General features: G+C 46.7%; 1 protein-coding gene across 1 annotated transcript; it reads left to right on the top strand.

The window, feature by feature from the left end:
- Positions 1-11,415: 11,415 nt before the first annotated feature.
- ID1 (inhibitor of DNA binding 1) lies at positions 11,416-12,738 on the top strand. The gene is made up of 2 exons (XM_051979445.1): positions 11,416-12,001; positions 12,245-12,738. Exons 1-2 carry the CDS (start codon positions 11,591-11,593, stop codon positions 12,284-12,286), a joined length of 453 nt encoding a protein of 150 aa, XP_051835405.1. The 5' UTR covers positions 11,416-11,590; the 3' UTR covers positions 12,287-12,738.
- Positions 12,739-14,308: the final 1,570 nt, after the last annotated feature.

The raw sequence follows: 14,308 nt of genomic DNA, 5'->3' as shown, positions 1-14,308 counted from the left end.
CACACACACACACACTTCTCCCCATTGCCAGGTTTCAAATCCTGAAGGATTTGGTATTAAAATCAGGAGACTTGGCTTTGAATTATGCTCTCCCACTTTTCATCTACGGGACATGAGGCAGACCATGTTCCCTACTGGAGCTTTGATTTCCCCATTTGTAAAAGAGGGACATTGCATTCCCTTTTGTATTTCCCTTTAATCTGTAAAAATCTCACTTTGAGACAGAATCACCTCTTTTACAGATGAGAAAGCTGAGGCCCAGAGAGTAGTCACTTGCCTAAAGTAACACAGTAGGACAAAGGCTCAACCTGAGATTTTCTAACTCTGAAAGACAGTGCTCACATTGGCTTTATATTCTCCCCGATAGGAACCAAAGCAATTGGGCTGGGATCCGGCCATCTGTATTTTGTGAGTTTGTGTGTTCCTTAATACTTCAACAGATCCGTGATCTTAATCGATGGAACATCCACAAACTCTTACCCCGTGCAATTCTAGAAGCTGGGTGGCTCCGTGTATAGAGCGCTGGGTCTGGATTCAAGACCTGGGTTCAAACACAGCCCCAATGGGATATTGGGCAAGGCGCTTAACCTCCGTTTGCTGTAATCCGCTGGAGCAGGAAACGGCACACTTTGCCGAGAGAACCCCACGGACAGTGTTGGCTTGCTGTTGCCCACGGGGTCACGAAGAGCTGGACACAGCGGACCATGACGTGCAATTCGAACTCATGTGTCCCGTAAGTTTTTTGCTGGTGATGCCTTTAACTTGCTGACTCAGCTAGCTGAGAATGCCTGAAACATTTCCCTAGCCCTGTCTCCCTCTTTTAAGAGCTTGTCATCCTTTCAGTTACCCACACCTGTAAGCTGGTGCCATTCTCAACATCTCCCTCAGGTGCACCCTCCATATTTAATCTATGACCAAGTTTTATTTTTTCTTCCTCCATAACATTTCTCAAATTCGTCCTCTTTTCTTCATTCGTGCAGCAGCGCGGACCCAATCCTCTCCCACTTGGACTAAGGCAGCGGCCTTCTAACCGGTCTCCCCGCCTCAAGCCTCTCCCCACTCCACTCCCCCTCTGCTTGGATGCTAAGGTCTGACAGTGTCATCTCCACTTCACTCAGGAAACTTCAGTGGCTCCCTAGTACCTCTAGGATCAATTACAAAGTCAGGCCTGTGTTTTCTTGGTACAGCTTGTTTCCTGTCACGGGTCACTTAGACATTTAGAACATCGTTTGCGGGCCACACAATCATCCATTTAAAGACCCAAGCAGCGGGAAGTTGCACCTCGCTCTCATCATCGCCTCCTGCCTTGCCTTGGCAGGGCCAGACCACATGACTGGGGGGGACCTCAGGCTGGATGTTCCCCACCCACGATGTAGAAGAGGATGATGCTTGAGGGAAGGAAGCAGGGATTCCCGGGGACACCGTGCCTTCCAGGTGGGGGCAGGGGCGCAGAGGCCGGAGGGGGCGATGGGAGAGCTCTAGATTTCGGACCTCGCCTGCTTCCTGCGCTCGTGCCATGACCAGCCGGCTTTTGCTGGCGTACAGCTCTCTCCCCAGGTTTCTTTTCTGATACCCTGCAGCCTGCTCATGCCGATCTCACTCTTCTGCTTTGGCTTCTGGGTAACTCAAACTGTTAATTCTTCAGAAACTGGTGTCCGTGACTGGCAGCTGACAGCGTGGCCCAGAGATGTTTAAAAGGTGGGTGTGTTTGGGGAAGGACAAGTGGGCCCTCGTCTAGTGCCCTAGAGGAGAGGAGACTGCTCCGAGGATGGCTGTCCTGCAGGGAGAGAGAGAGCAGACCTTTGAGCCTCACAGCCGGAGTGGCTGGGGAAAAGCTCGCTCTGCCTGGTGAGTGGGCCGTTGCTTAGCAAGGACTCAGTTCCCCGGGCTTGCCCCAGAATATCCGGCCAGGGCTCAGGCGCTGGCCAGGGGTCCTGCTCTGGGAAGGCAGGCGTCCTGGATTCTGGTCTGCTGGCTCGTGGGTGCCATTCCACACTCCAGACCTTCAGCTGTCTCGTCAGCAGAATGGAAAAAATACCTTCCCAAAAGCAAGCACGCGGCTGAAACCGGCTTTCCCAGGCTCTGCTCTTGGAGCCTGGAGATGATTGGAGGTCAGTAGGGACCTCAGGATTCAGAAACATCGTTATCAGAGGGAGCCAGGGTATAGAGCACTTCCCAGGGCTCCTTCCCTCCCCCCTCTTTCTTCTGTAACCCCGAATGCCCAAGCTTAGGTGTATGTCTAGAGTTTGGGAGTTGTAGTTGTCCATCTTTGTTCTTGAAGAGGACCAATGACATCAGGAAGGCCATTTCATGACTTGCAAGGGAATTGGATTTGAGTGAGGGAGGGCTGTGCAAAGTCATCGGTCTCACTCTGCCCTCCAGAGTCATCAGGGTCCCGTGTCAAGACATAGGATAGGATAACTGGCAATGGCCCCAGGATGCAAGTGAGGCCATCTTTTATTTTACTTTACTTTACTAAAAAGGCCAGGGTCTCCCATTGGGAGTGGAGGACGCTCAGAATTTCTGGTCAGAAAAGAGTTTGGGGAGAGAGGCTCGAGGGCATCTGGCCTTTCCCAAAAGGCCCAGGAGAACGTCACCAGTTCCTGACATGTTTTGCCGAAAAGTTTGCACTGGGGTCAACTGGAGGCTGGAGAGAGTTGAAAACAGTGAATCATTTGCAACTGCAAGAAGAAAGACAAAAATGCCCCCAGCCTGCAAAAAGATAAACAGTGTCTCTTTATTAAAACTCCCTGTCATGCCCTAAAAATGCAGGAGATAAAACCAGGGAATGTAAAAATATGACCAGAGAATGAGCCTGTACATTAACTGACAAAAAGATTCTGTGGTCTTGGTCTCTCCAAGACCATTTCAGTAGCTGGAGAGAGAGAGAGAGAGAGAGAGAGAGAGAGAGAGAGAGAGAGAGAGAGAGATTTCAGGGAGGGAAATGCAAATCTGGGAAACTAACATGAGGATAAAGTGATTTTTGGAATCCTTCCATCCCACAGCATCCATGCAGGACCCTCCTGGATAAACAGGTGTGAGAATCTTCATCCTTTCCCTTAAAAAAAAAAAAAAAGGTCCAAAAACCAACTGATTAAGAAGTTATAGGTATATTGGCCCTGGACACATTGTGGGCACTCATTTGTTAACCCACACGGAGCAAACTGAGGCCCCGAGGCATGAAGGACCAAACCCTCAGCCAGGAGTCAGGTAGTCCTGGGTACCTGTCCTTGCTTGTCTCTCTACCTCTTTAATTCCTAATCATCCTTTAAAGTCCAATTAAAATACTGCCTCCCCTAAGAAGCCTTTGCCAATCCCCTCCAGTGGGTAACAGTCTTACCTGTGTACTTCACCTGCTTTACACTGACTTCTTAAATATCTACATATGTGCAATGTTGTCCAGCACTGCACCTCATCATGTAATACTTATAATAACTTAATGTATATGTATGTATATGTAGTACATATGTAATACATATATAATAATAACTTAATTGCACTTAAAAATAACTTAATAAATGTCAGTTGATTGACTTAACCCTTTATTTGCACTTTTCTAATACAATGGAATCCTGAGTAAAATGTTGTCTGTGTCTTACCTAAACTTAGTATCTGGTCCAGCACTGTGTATGGGGTTTTCTTTGAATACTTCTTCAATAAGTAGTGGGAATACAAAGACAAAAGAGACCCTGCCCTTTCATTCTATTGGACAGAAATGCAGCAGACACAGCAGAATAAATGCAAAATACATACCTGTAACTTGGGGATGGCAGACAGTGTCTTCGGGGGAAAGGGGAAGATGGAAAGTTGGAATCAGTAAAGGATCCTGTAAGAGGTAGCACTGGAATTAAGCTTTGAAGGAAAAGGGAGATTCTAAGAGTTGGAGATGAGGAGGAAGTACCAAGCATGAGGGACAGCCTATGCAAATATAGATAAATATATAGATGAAGATATGGAATAAACATTTGTTAAATGCTTGTTTGTGCCAGGCATGGTGCTAAGTAGTTTACAAACATTATCTCATTTGATCTTTGAAATAGCCCTGGGAGGCAGATGCTTATTATGAAGATGTTACTTGTTACAGTTGGAAAAACAGTGACTTGTCCAGGGAAAACAGTCACAAAGCTAGTATTCATCTAAGGCCAAATTTGAACTCAGCTCTTTCTGAGTTTAGGCCTAGTTGTCTAACCCACTGTACCACCCCCCTGACTCACGTGTGGATAAAGATAAATAGATGATAGACAATTTCTTAAGTGCTTATTATGTCCTAGTCAAAGTGACAAGCACTAGGATTATAAATATAAATACAATTTTACCCATAAGGAACTTCCATTCTAATGAGGAAAGACAACATTAAAGGAAACTGGAAAGGAGAAAGGTACCCACAAAGTGGGCAGGGAGCCTGGTGAGAAGAAATCTGAAAAATGGAGGCATGAGGGAGTTGAAATAAGGCGGAGTGAATTCCTGAACTGTATTTCTCCCATTTTGAGGGTAGCAGCCCTCCCCTTATCTACGGACCATTGCACACCACTCAGGATAAAAGATTTAGAGGTGGAAGGGACCTTTAAGGTCATCTAGTCCAACCCTCTGGGTTTTATAAAGACAAGGGAAACAAGGCCCAGACCTATAAGTGATCTGTCCTAAGTCAAAGGGATTCTCTGTAGCAGAGCCTCATTTGAGCCCAGATCTTTTAAGTCCAATGCCTTTTCCATTATGTCACCCTGTTCATTTGGGTCATACCCATCTTTCAGTGATATTTTTCCTGAGTGAAGATCATTATTGGCAATGTTCAGTGGCCTATTATAGACACATCTGCCTTTCCATTTTTGGTCCTCTCTAATGAGAACCTGCAAATCATTCAGCTGACACTTATATTCTGGTTTATTTGTTTTGATTTCAATACTGACATCTATGTGGTTCAGTTCTTCTAAAGATCAAACTATTAGCTACACAACAAACATCTTACATTTAGAGTCTCTCCAGTTAAGTTCTTAACTATCTAAGTTGCTAAGTTTTTTTGCCATTCCACTATGGAATAAGACAGAGAGCCTTTAAAAAATGTTTTCCTTTGGATTACTACAAAGAATTCATCTCTATATAAATGCCAAAGTGAAGCATTTTCCAAGAGCATAGTCTTATGTCATCCTCCTGTTCAATAAACTCTAAAGGCTCCCTATTACCTCTAGGATTAAATTTCTCTTTTAGGCATTTAAAGGCTCCAATTTAACTTTCCACCCTTATTATGCATTACTCCCCTTTATTCTCCAAGTCTAAATACAGGAAGTCTCCCATCCTTGAAATGCACTTACTTTTCATTCCTCTTACAATGCCTCTTAAAAATCCTAATATCTTTTAAAACTCAATTCAGACACCATTTGTTAAATGCTTTTTTTCCTTATCCCCAATATGTAGCTAAGATCTGATTTCAAATTCTTTTATTGACTGTGTGACCCTGAATAAGTCATAAGCAATCAGTGCTCCAAAAAACTGACCACAGATTTCAAAGAAGTTACACACAGTGCTTTTGGAAGCCAGGAAGTCTCTCCATCAAGGAAATCGCTGGTCCAATTCCTATCCCCATACTTATAGCCCCAGACGCACTTCCCGCAACTTCCCGCTATGGAATGTTTCATCTAACTTTCTAGTGTTATAGAACTGCTTAAGCTCCCCGGAAAAGGTAGCAATCCAGAGTCACTCATCTACACTCCACAATGAGGCATCCAACACTACACATAGTAGGCATTTTAAAAATATTTGTTGAATTGAAATTTCTCTGCCTTTAACCTGCTTTATTGACCTAAGTCGGGTCACCTGCAAAATCAAGAATCATAGTTTTAGCCTTGTCAATAGAAAAATTTTCTTTCCTTTACTTCATCTTTATGAGGCAAAACTTCCGAGGTTTAAAGAAAATTGAAAGCTTAAAGGTTATTTAAGTCTAAACCTTCACTTTTACAAATAAAATAACTGAGGCCCAAATTGATCTGCCCAAAATCACAACCAATAAGCAGCACAACTGAGATATTCTCAGGACATTTGAGCTTTGAAACCCTATGTGCTGAGGTCCCTTCTGGACCTTTTAATAAAAGACCACAGAAATAGGAAAGGAACCCATTTGTACAAAAAAAAAATAATAATAATAGCAGGTCTTGTAGTGGCAGAGAATTGGAAAATAGGCCTTTGGTATGAAAAAGTCTTCTTGGGCTGTATGTTTGAATTCACCTCGGTATGTTTGTGCCCTCAGTCCCAGGTCATTTTCAGCTTTCAGCTTTCTTTAAACCCTCCCCATGTCTCCTCTTTGGAAATAATTTACAGCTTCTCCCCAACTTTGCTCATTGCAGGGAAGTTTGGGGCTCTAGGGGAACACCAGAAGCAGCGCGGCAGCTGCAGGCAGGGCGGAGGCGAGGCAGCCGCGCTGAGGCAAGGGCTAAAACCGAGGCTCGACGCAGCCAAAGCCGGAGGAGGGGGGACTGCAGGGCCACGGCAGTTTTGCAGGTGCGAGATGTAGCTAATCTCCACTTCGAAGTTTTAAGGTGATAAATGACTGACTGGCTCCGCGTTGAGCCCCTGCCTTTGCACTTTTGCAGGTGACTAACTGTGAGAGTGTGTGTGAGTGTTTGGGGGGGTGGGCGGGGGTAGAGGGAAAGGCGCGCGAGCCCCTGTTTGCGGTCTCCATGGCGACCGCCCGCGCGGCGCCAGCCTGACAGTCCGTCCGGGTTTTATGAATGGGTGACGTCACGGGACTGGCGTCTAACGGTCTGAGCCGCTTGTTTAGACACTGAAACAAGGCTGGGCCCGCCAAGGGGGTCGGTGAAAGCTGGAGGGGGGTGGGAGAATACAACCCGGGTCTGGGAATGGGAGCTGGGGACCCCTCGATCGAGATTCGGGATAGGGGGTGCTTACCACCCCCCCAGGAAACACTGCCAGGGAATGAGCACGAGTTGGTGGGAGCCGGGGGGGGGGGGTCCTACAAAGAACCAGCTGGAAAATGGGGGGCGAGGGACCAGGATCCTCGCGCTCCCAGATCCAGAATCTGCAGGGGGAAACCCAAACCCGGAGGGAATCCCCGAGGCATGAAGGACCAAACCCTCAGCCAGGAGTCAGGTAGTCCTGGGTACCTGTCCTTGCTTGTCTCTCTACCTCTTTAATTCCTAATCATCCTTTAAAGTCCAATTAAAATACTGCCTCCCCTAAGAAGCCTTTGCCAATCCCCTCCAGTGGGTAACAGTCTTACCTGTGTACTTCACCTGCTTTACACTGACTTCTTAAATATCTACATATGTGCAATGTTGTCTAGCACTGCACCTCATCATGTAATACTTAATAATAACTTAATGTATATGTATGTATATGTAGTACATATGTAATACATATATAATAATAACTTAATTGCACTTAAAAATAACTTAATAAATGTCAGTTGATTGACTTAACCCTTTATTTGCACTTTTCTAATACAATGGAATCCTGAGTAAAATGTTGTCTGTGTCTTACCTAAACTTAGTATCTGGTCCAGCACTGTGTATGGGGTTTTCTTTGAATACTTCTTCAATAAGTAGTGGGAATACAAAGACAAAAGAGACCCTGCCCTTTCATTCTATTGGACAGAAATGCAGCAGACACAGCAGAATAAATGCAAAATACATACCTGTAACTTGGGGATGGCAGACAGTGTCTTCGGGGGAAAGGGGAAGATGGAAAGTTGGAATCAGTAAAGGATCCTGTAAGAGGTAGCACTGGAATTAAGCTTTGAAGGAAAAGGGAGATTCTAAGAGTTGGAGATGAGGAGGAAGTACCAAGCATGAGGGACAGCCTATGCAAATATAGATAAATATATAGATGAAGATATGGAATAAACATTTGTTAAATGCTTGTTTGTGCCAGGCATGGTGCTAAGTAGTTTACAAACATTATCTCATTTGATCTTTGAAATAGCCCTGGGAGGCAGATGCTTATTATGAAGATGTTACTTGTTACAGTTGGAAAAACAGTGACTTGTCCAGGGAAAACAGTCACAAAGCTAGTATTCATCTAAGGCCAAATTTGAACTCAGCTCTTTCTGAGTTTAGGCCTAGTTGTCTAACCCACTGTACCACCCCCCTGACTCACGTGTGGATAAAGATAAATAGATGATAGACAATTTCTTAAGTACTTATTATGTCCTAGTCAAAGTGACAAGCACTAGGATTATAAATATAAATACAATTTTACCCATAAGGAACTTCCATTCTAATGAGGAAAGACAACATTAAAGGAAACTGGAAAGGAGAAAGGTACCCACAAAGTGGGCAGGGAGCCTGGTGAGAAGAAATCTGAAAAATGGAGGCATGAGGGAGCTGAAATAAGGCGGAGTGAATTCCTGAACTGTATTTCTCCCATTTTGAGGGTAGCAGCCCTCCCCTTATCTACGGACCATTGCACACCACTCAGGATAAAAGATTTAGAGGTGGAAGGGACCTTTAAGGTCATCTAGTCCAACCCTCTGGGTTTTATAAAGACAAGGGAAACAAGGCCCAGACCTATAAGTGATCTGTCCTAAGTCAAAGGGATTCTCTGTAGCAGAGCCTCATTTGAGCCCAGATCTTTTAAGTCCAATGCCTTTTCCATTATGTCACCCTGTTCATTTGGGTCATACCCATCTTTCAGTGATATTTTTCCTGAGTGAAGATCATTATTGGCAATGTTCAGTGGCCTATTATAGACACATCTGCCTTTCCATTTTTGGTCCTCTCTAATGAGAACCTGCAAATCATTCAGCTGACACTTATATTCTGGTTTATTTGTTTTGATTTCAATACTGACATCTATGTGGTTCAGTTCTTCTAAAGATCAAACTATTAGCTACACAACAAACATCTTACATTTAGAGTCTCTCCAGTTAAGTTCTTAACTATCTAAGTTGCTAAGTTTTTTTGCCATTCCACTATGGAATAAGACAGAGAGCCTTTAAAAAATGTTTTCCTTTGGATTACTACAAAGAATTCATCTCTATATAAATGCCAAAGTGAAGCATTTTCCAAGAGCATAGTCTTATGTCATCCTCCTGTTCAATAAACTCTAAAGGCTCCCTATTACCTCTAGGATTAAATTTCTCTTTTAGGCATTTAAAGGCTCCAATTTAACTTTCCACCCTTATTATGCATTACTCCCCTTTATTCTCCAAGTCTAAATACAGGAAGTCTCCCATCCTTGAAATGCACTTACTTTTCATTCCTCTTACAATGCCTCTTAAAAATCCTAATATCTTTTAAAACTCAATTCAGACACCATTTGTTAAATGCTTTTTTTCCTTATCCCCAATATGTAGCTAAGATCTGATTTCAAATTCTTTTATTGACTGTGTGACCCTGAATAAGTCATAAGCAATCAGTGCTCCAAAAAACTGACCACAGATTTCAAAGAAGTTACACACAGTGCTTTTGGAAGCCAGGAAGTCTCTCCATCAAGGAAATCGCTGGTCCAATTCCTATCCCCATACTTATAGCCCCAGACGCACTTCCCGCAACTTCCCGCTATGGAATGTTTCATCTAACTTTCTAGTGTTATAGAACTGCTTAAGCTCCCCGGAAAAGGTAGCAATCCAGAGTCACTCATCTACACTCCACAATGAGGCATCCAACACTACACATAGTAGTCATTTTAAAAAATATTTGTTGAATTGAAATTTCTCTGCCTTTAACCTGCTTTATTGACCTAAGTTGGGTCACCTGCAAAATCAAGAATCATAGTTTTAGCCTTGTCAATAGAAAAATTTTCTTTCCTTTACTTCATCTTTATGAGGCAAAACTTCCGAGGTTTAAAGAAAATTGAAAGCTTAAAGGTTATTTAAGTCTAAACCTTCACTTTTACAAATAAAATAACTGAGGCCCAAATTGATCTGCCCAAAATCACAACCAATAAGCAGCACAACTGAGATATTCTCAGGACATTTGAGCTTTGAAACCCTATGTGCTGAGGTCCCTTCTGGACCTTTTAATAAAAGACCACAGAAATAGGAAAGGAACCCATTTGTACAAAAAAAAATAATAATAATAGCAGGTCTTGTAGTGGCAGAGAATTGGAAAATAGGCCTTTGGTATGAAAAAGTCTTCTTGGGCTGTATGTTTGAATTCACCTCGGGATGTTTGTGCCCCCAGTCCCAGGTCATTTTCAGCTTTCAGCTTTCTTTAAACCCTCCCCATGTCTCCTCTTTGGAAATAATTTACAGCTTCTCCCCAACTTTGCTCATTGCAGGGAAGTTTGGGGCTCTAGGGGAACACCAGAAGCAGCGCGGCAGCTGCAGGCAGGGCGGAGGCGAGGCAGCCGCGCTGAGGCAAGGGCTAAAACCGAGGCTCGACGCAGCCAAAGCCGGAGGAGGGGGGACTGCAGGGCCACGGCAGTTTTGCAGGTGCGAGATGTAGCTAATCTCCACTTCGAAGTTTTAAGGTGATAAATGACTGACTGGCTCCGCGTTGAGCCCCTGCCTTTGCACTTTTGCAGGTGACTAACTGTGAGAGTGTGTGTGAGTGTTTGGGGGGGTGGGCGGGGGTAGAGGGAAAGGCGCGCGAGCCCCTGTTTGCGGTCTCCATGGCGACCGCCCGCGCGGCGCCAGCCTGACAGTCCGTCCGGGTTTTATGAATGGGTGACGTCACGGGACTGGCGTCTAACGGTCTGAGCCGCTTGTTTAGACACTGAAACAAGGCTGGGCCCGCCAAGGGGGTCGGTGAAAGCTGGAGGGGGGGTGGGAGAATACAACCCGGGTCTGGGAATGGGAGCTGGGGACCCCTCGATCGAGATTCGGGATAGGGGGTGCTTACCACCCCCCCAGGAAACACTGCCAGGGAATGAGCACGAGTTGGTGGGAGCCGGGGGGGGGGGGTCCTACAAAGAACCAGCTGGAAAATGGGGGGCGAGGGACCAGGATCCTCGCGCTCCCAGATCCAGAATCTGCAGGGGGAAACCCAAACCCGGAGGGAATCCCCGAGGCAGTAGCTGCCCGCGGCTTCAGCGGGAGGAAAAGACTCACTCCCTTCTAACTCTACAATCCAGATAGCTTCGGATCATCGCCTTGTCCCTGGTTGGGGGGCGGGTCCTCTTTAGCATCCCTGAAGAGCCCCGAATCCAGGGGGTGCCAAGGGATCCAAGAAGAAGAGGACTTTAACCTCCCAACACTACACGCAGGCTGTCTGAGCTGTCACTAAACCATTTAAAGAGGCTGTCATATTCCTACCACCCCTCCTTCACCCCACCCCCAGCTTCTCTAAACCCCCCAATTCCAGTCCCGCAGGGACCTGGGCTCCTTTAACTCCCTGTACGCTAAGCCGCACGTGGGGAACAGGGGGCGGATCCCTAACAAGGCGGCAGGCCTACCCCCGGCCTATCATTGGCTGCTTTTGAACGTCCTGGCCCCGCCTCTCCCTGGCTCCGGTTGGTATATAAATAAGAAGTCAGGTTGTGGACTTTGCACAATTGCGTTACTCTCCCCAGGCTAGAACTTTAGCTGGTGTCTTCGCTCTACCGACTTCCTCGCTCTTTCCGCGCCACTCCCAGCCTCGCGGTCCCCACTCTCACCGAGTCTCGGTTTCTCCTTGAGTCCTTATTCGACGGCTGAATCATGAAGGTCGCCAGTGGAAACGCCGCCCCCGCCGGCCCCAGCTGCGCGCTCAAGGCCGGGAAGATGTCCGGAGGGGCTGGGGAAGTGGTACGTTGTCTGTCGGAACAGAGCGTCGCCATCTCCCGCTGCGGCGGGGCGGGCACCCGGCTTCCTGCCTTGTTGGACGAGCAGCAGGTGAACGTGCTGCTCTACGACATGAACGGGTGCTACTCGCGCCTCAAGGAGTTGGTACCTACTCTCCCCCAGAACCGCAAGGTCAGCAAGGTGGAGATCCTGCAGCACGTCATTGACTACATCTGGGACTTGCAGCTGGAGTTGGACTCTCAGGCCGTCGGGGCCCCCGGGGGCCGCGGGCTCCCTGCCCGGGCGCCCCTCAGCACGCTCAACGGCGAGATGAGTCTGGCGGCAGAGGTAAGCGCGCTTCCCCATTTTCGGTGGCAATCTGCCCGTGGGGTGGGTGGTCGGAAAGGCGGATTGCGAAGATGTGGAGCGGGGGGAGGACCGACGCAGTAGTCCCTCTCACTTCAGGCTGAGCTAGCAGGGGCGGATCGTGCGTACTCTGTCCTTTCCAGTCCTGAGAAGAACTGAAGCTTGTCGCGGTTCTTGGGGACCCAAACAGTCAACTCACCACTTCTCTTCCTCTCTTTCCCTTAGCCTGCCTGCGTTGGCGCAGATGATCGTATACTGTGTCGCTGAGACGCTGACAACCACGGACTCTGGAAGCTGGGGCGAAGGAGAAAAAGCACTCGTGGGTTTCCCAGATTTCCCCGTTCCCCTTCCGTTCTCGTGAGGAAAGGGGCCGTCGGGAGCATGCGGTCCTGCGTGGGGGGTGACCTCCCACGAACCCCGTGGGATGAGCTGGCCCATCCCAGCGCCCCGTTGGGGCTAGGGGGCATGGAGTCGCTGCAGCCCCAGGTGCCAGAGACCTCCGGGCCCCAATGAGACACTTGACTTCTCTTGCTTGGGGGAGACCTGTTTATTATTTTTTTAAAAGATACTCCTTGGAAAAAAATGTAATTTGTTTTTTGCTTCTCAGATTTCTGAGAAAATAATTGCCTGTATTGTATATTACAATGATTATTGAGAATATTGTTTTTTACAATAGTGTAAAGTGTGGGCGTTTTGTTATTAAACAAATAATTGATAAATTGGAGTCTCTTTGCCTAATTTTGGGATGGATAAAAATCAGTTTGGAGGTGTAGTGGGGAAATGACAGCCTATAATTTTTGATCTTTGACACTATATTGGTGAACGAATGCTAGCCTTCGTCAGACTTAAATGTTCCTGCATCTTTAACAGTGTCCTAGGTGCCTTTTCTTCCCCCCTCCCCCAGCACCGTATTTCAGCTCTGCCCTTTTACCCAAGCCAACTCATGACCCAGCTGGCCTGGAACAGTAGGCATTAGGCAGCCATTTATGTGCAGAGCTGGGGGAGGCAATACATGCTCTGGAAAGAGCTCTAGGCTGAAGTCAGGAGACCTAGGCTGCTTCAGCTCACCAGCTGTGTGACCTTGGGCAAGTTAAGTAGGCCTTCCTGAGCTTCCCCATTTGTAAAACGAAGGGGTTGGACTAGACAATCTGATCACAAAGTTCACAATCAACTGACACTTTATGATCTCTCCCACCAACTGGCTGAATGGCCTTGGGCATGTCCATTCCACTCCGAACCTATTTCCCTACTTATAAGTGGTTTGGACTCCATCTCTAAATTCCCTTCCAGCTCTGGCATTCTGAGATAGCTGCCTGCCACCAATTTGCTATGTGCCAAGTCTGTTTTATCAGCTAAAATGAAGGGCCAGTGATGGGACTCTTCTAAAGCCCCTTTCCCTCTGTGACAAAAAAAGGGAATAGTAGCTTAGAACAAAAACATACTTGGGTACAGGGAAGGGGGCTGGAAAGGGTGGGTAAGCGTTCCCACCTGCAGCCCTGCCCTACCTTTCCCACACACACCTGCCCTAAACTTTGGCCTGCTGGGAAAGGGGGATGGTGCTGCAAACTAGAGGTGGTTTTATCTGGCCTTGGTGGCCAGGCCTGTGGGGGCCACGGAGGCAGGGTGAGCTTGTTCACAGTTGGCATGTAGCCTAGCAGCTGACTCCTTCCTGCCCCTGCCTTGCCCTGGCAGCCACCCCACTGCCCACTGGTCTCAGCTGCACCAGCCACCACCTGCCTAAGAGTTAGGAGATGGGCCCTTTTCCCGGTCTGTAGGCCCCACCCCAGGGACCAGTGTTCCCAGGCAAGGGACATGGGGGTGGGTGCACAGAGGGCTCAGATGTGGAAGGAGGAGGATTTGGCTGGGACAGCCAAGAAATAAGGAGTGGGGGGTAGAAAATTAAAAGCTCAAAGGCAAATCCTAAAAACAGGGACTTGATCTAGACCACAGGCTAAGGAAGTACCCCTATATATTTAGGAATGTGTTATTTTGGGGTATGTGGTTATTATACATGTGTGAATACATCCATTCGTATGCACACATGTAGGCCATATATCCATATGTGTGCAAAAGTTTGTCGTCAAAATACAGGAATGTACATATCACCATGTGTCCACTAGACATGTGTATGGGTAGATGTGTACATATCTACATGTGATTTTAAAATTCAGTTTATGTGCACATACATGGTTTCTCATGAATGGTTCACAGGTCACATTTTGTAGCGTTTGATAGTCTGTGAAGTATTTTCCTCAATATCCCCATCAAGCTATTATCTCCATTTTACCA

Source organism: Antechinus flavipes, chromosome 2 (genome assembly GCF_016432865.1).
Source record: "Antechinus flavipes isolate AdamAnt ecotype Samford, QLD, Australia chromosome 2, AdamAnt_v2, whole genome shotgun sequence".
Classification (NCBI taxonomy): Eukaryota; Metazoa; Chordata; class Mammalia; order Dasyuromorphia; family Dasyuridae; genus Antechinus; species Antechinus flavipes.
This window is presented reverse-complemented; position numbering and strand designations above follow the sequence as displayed.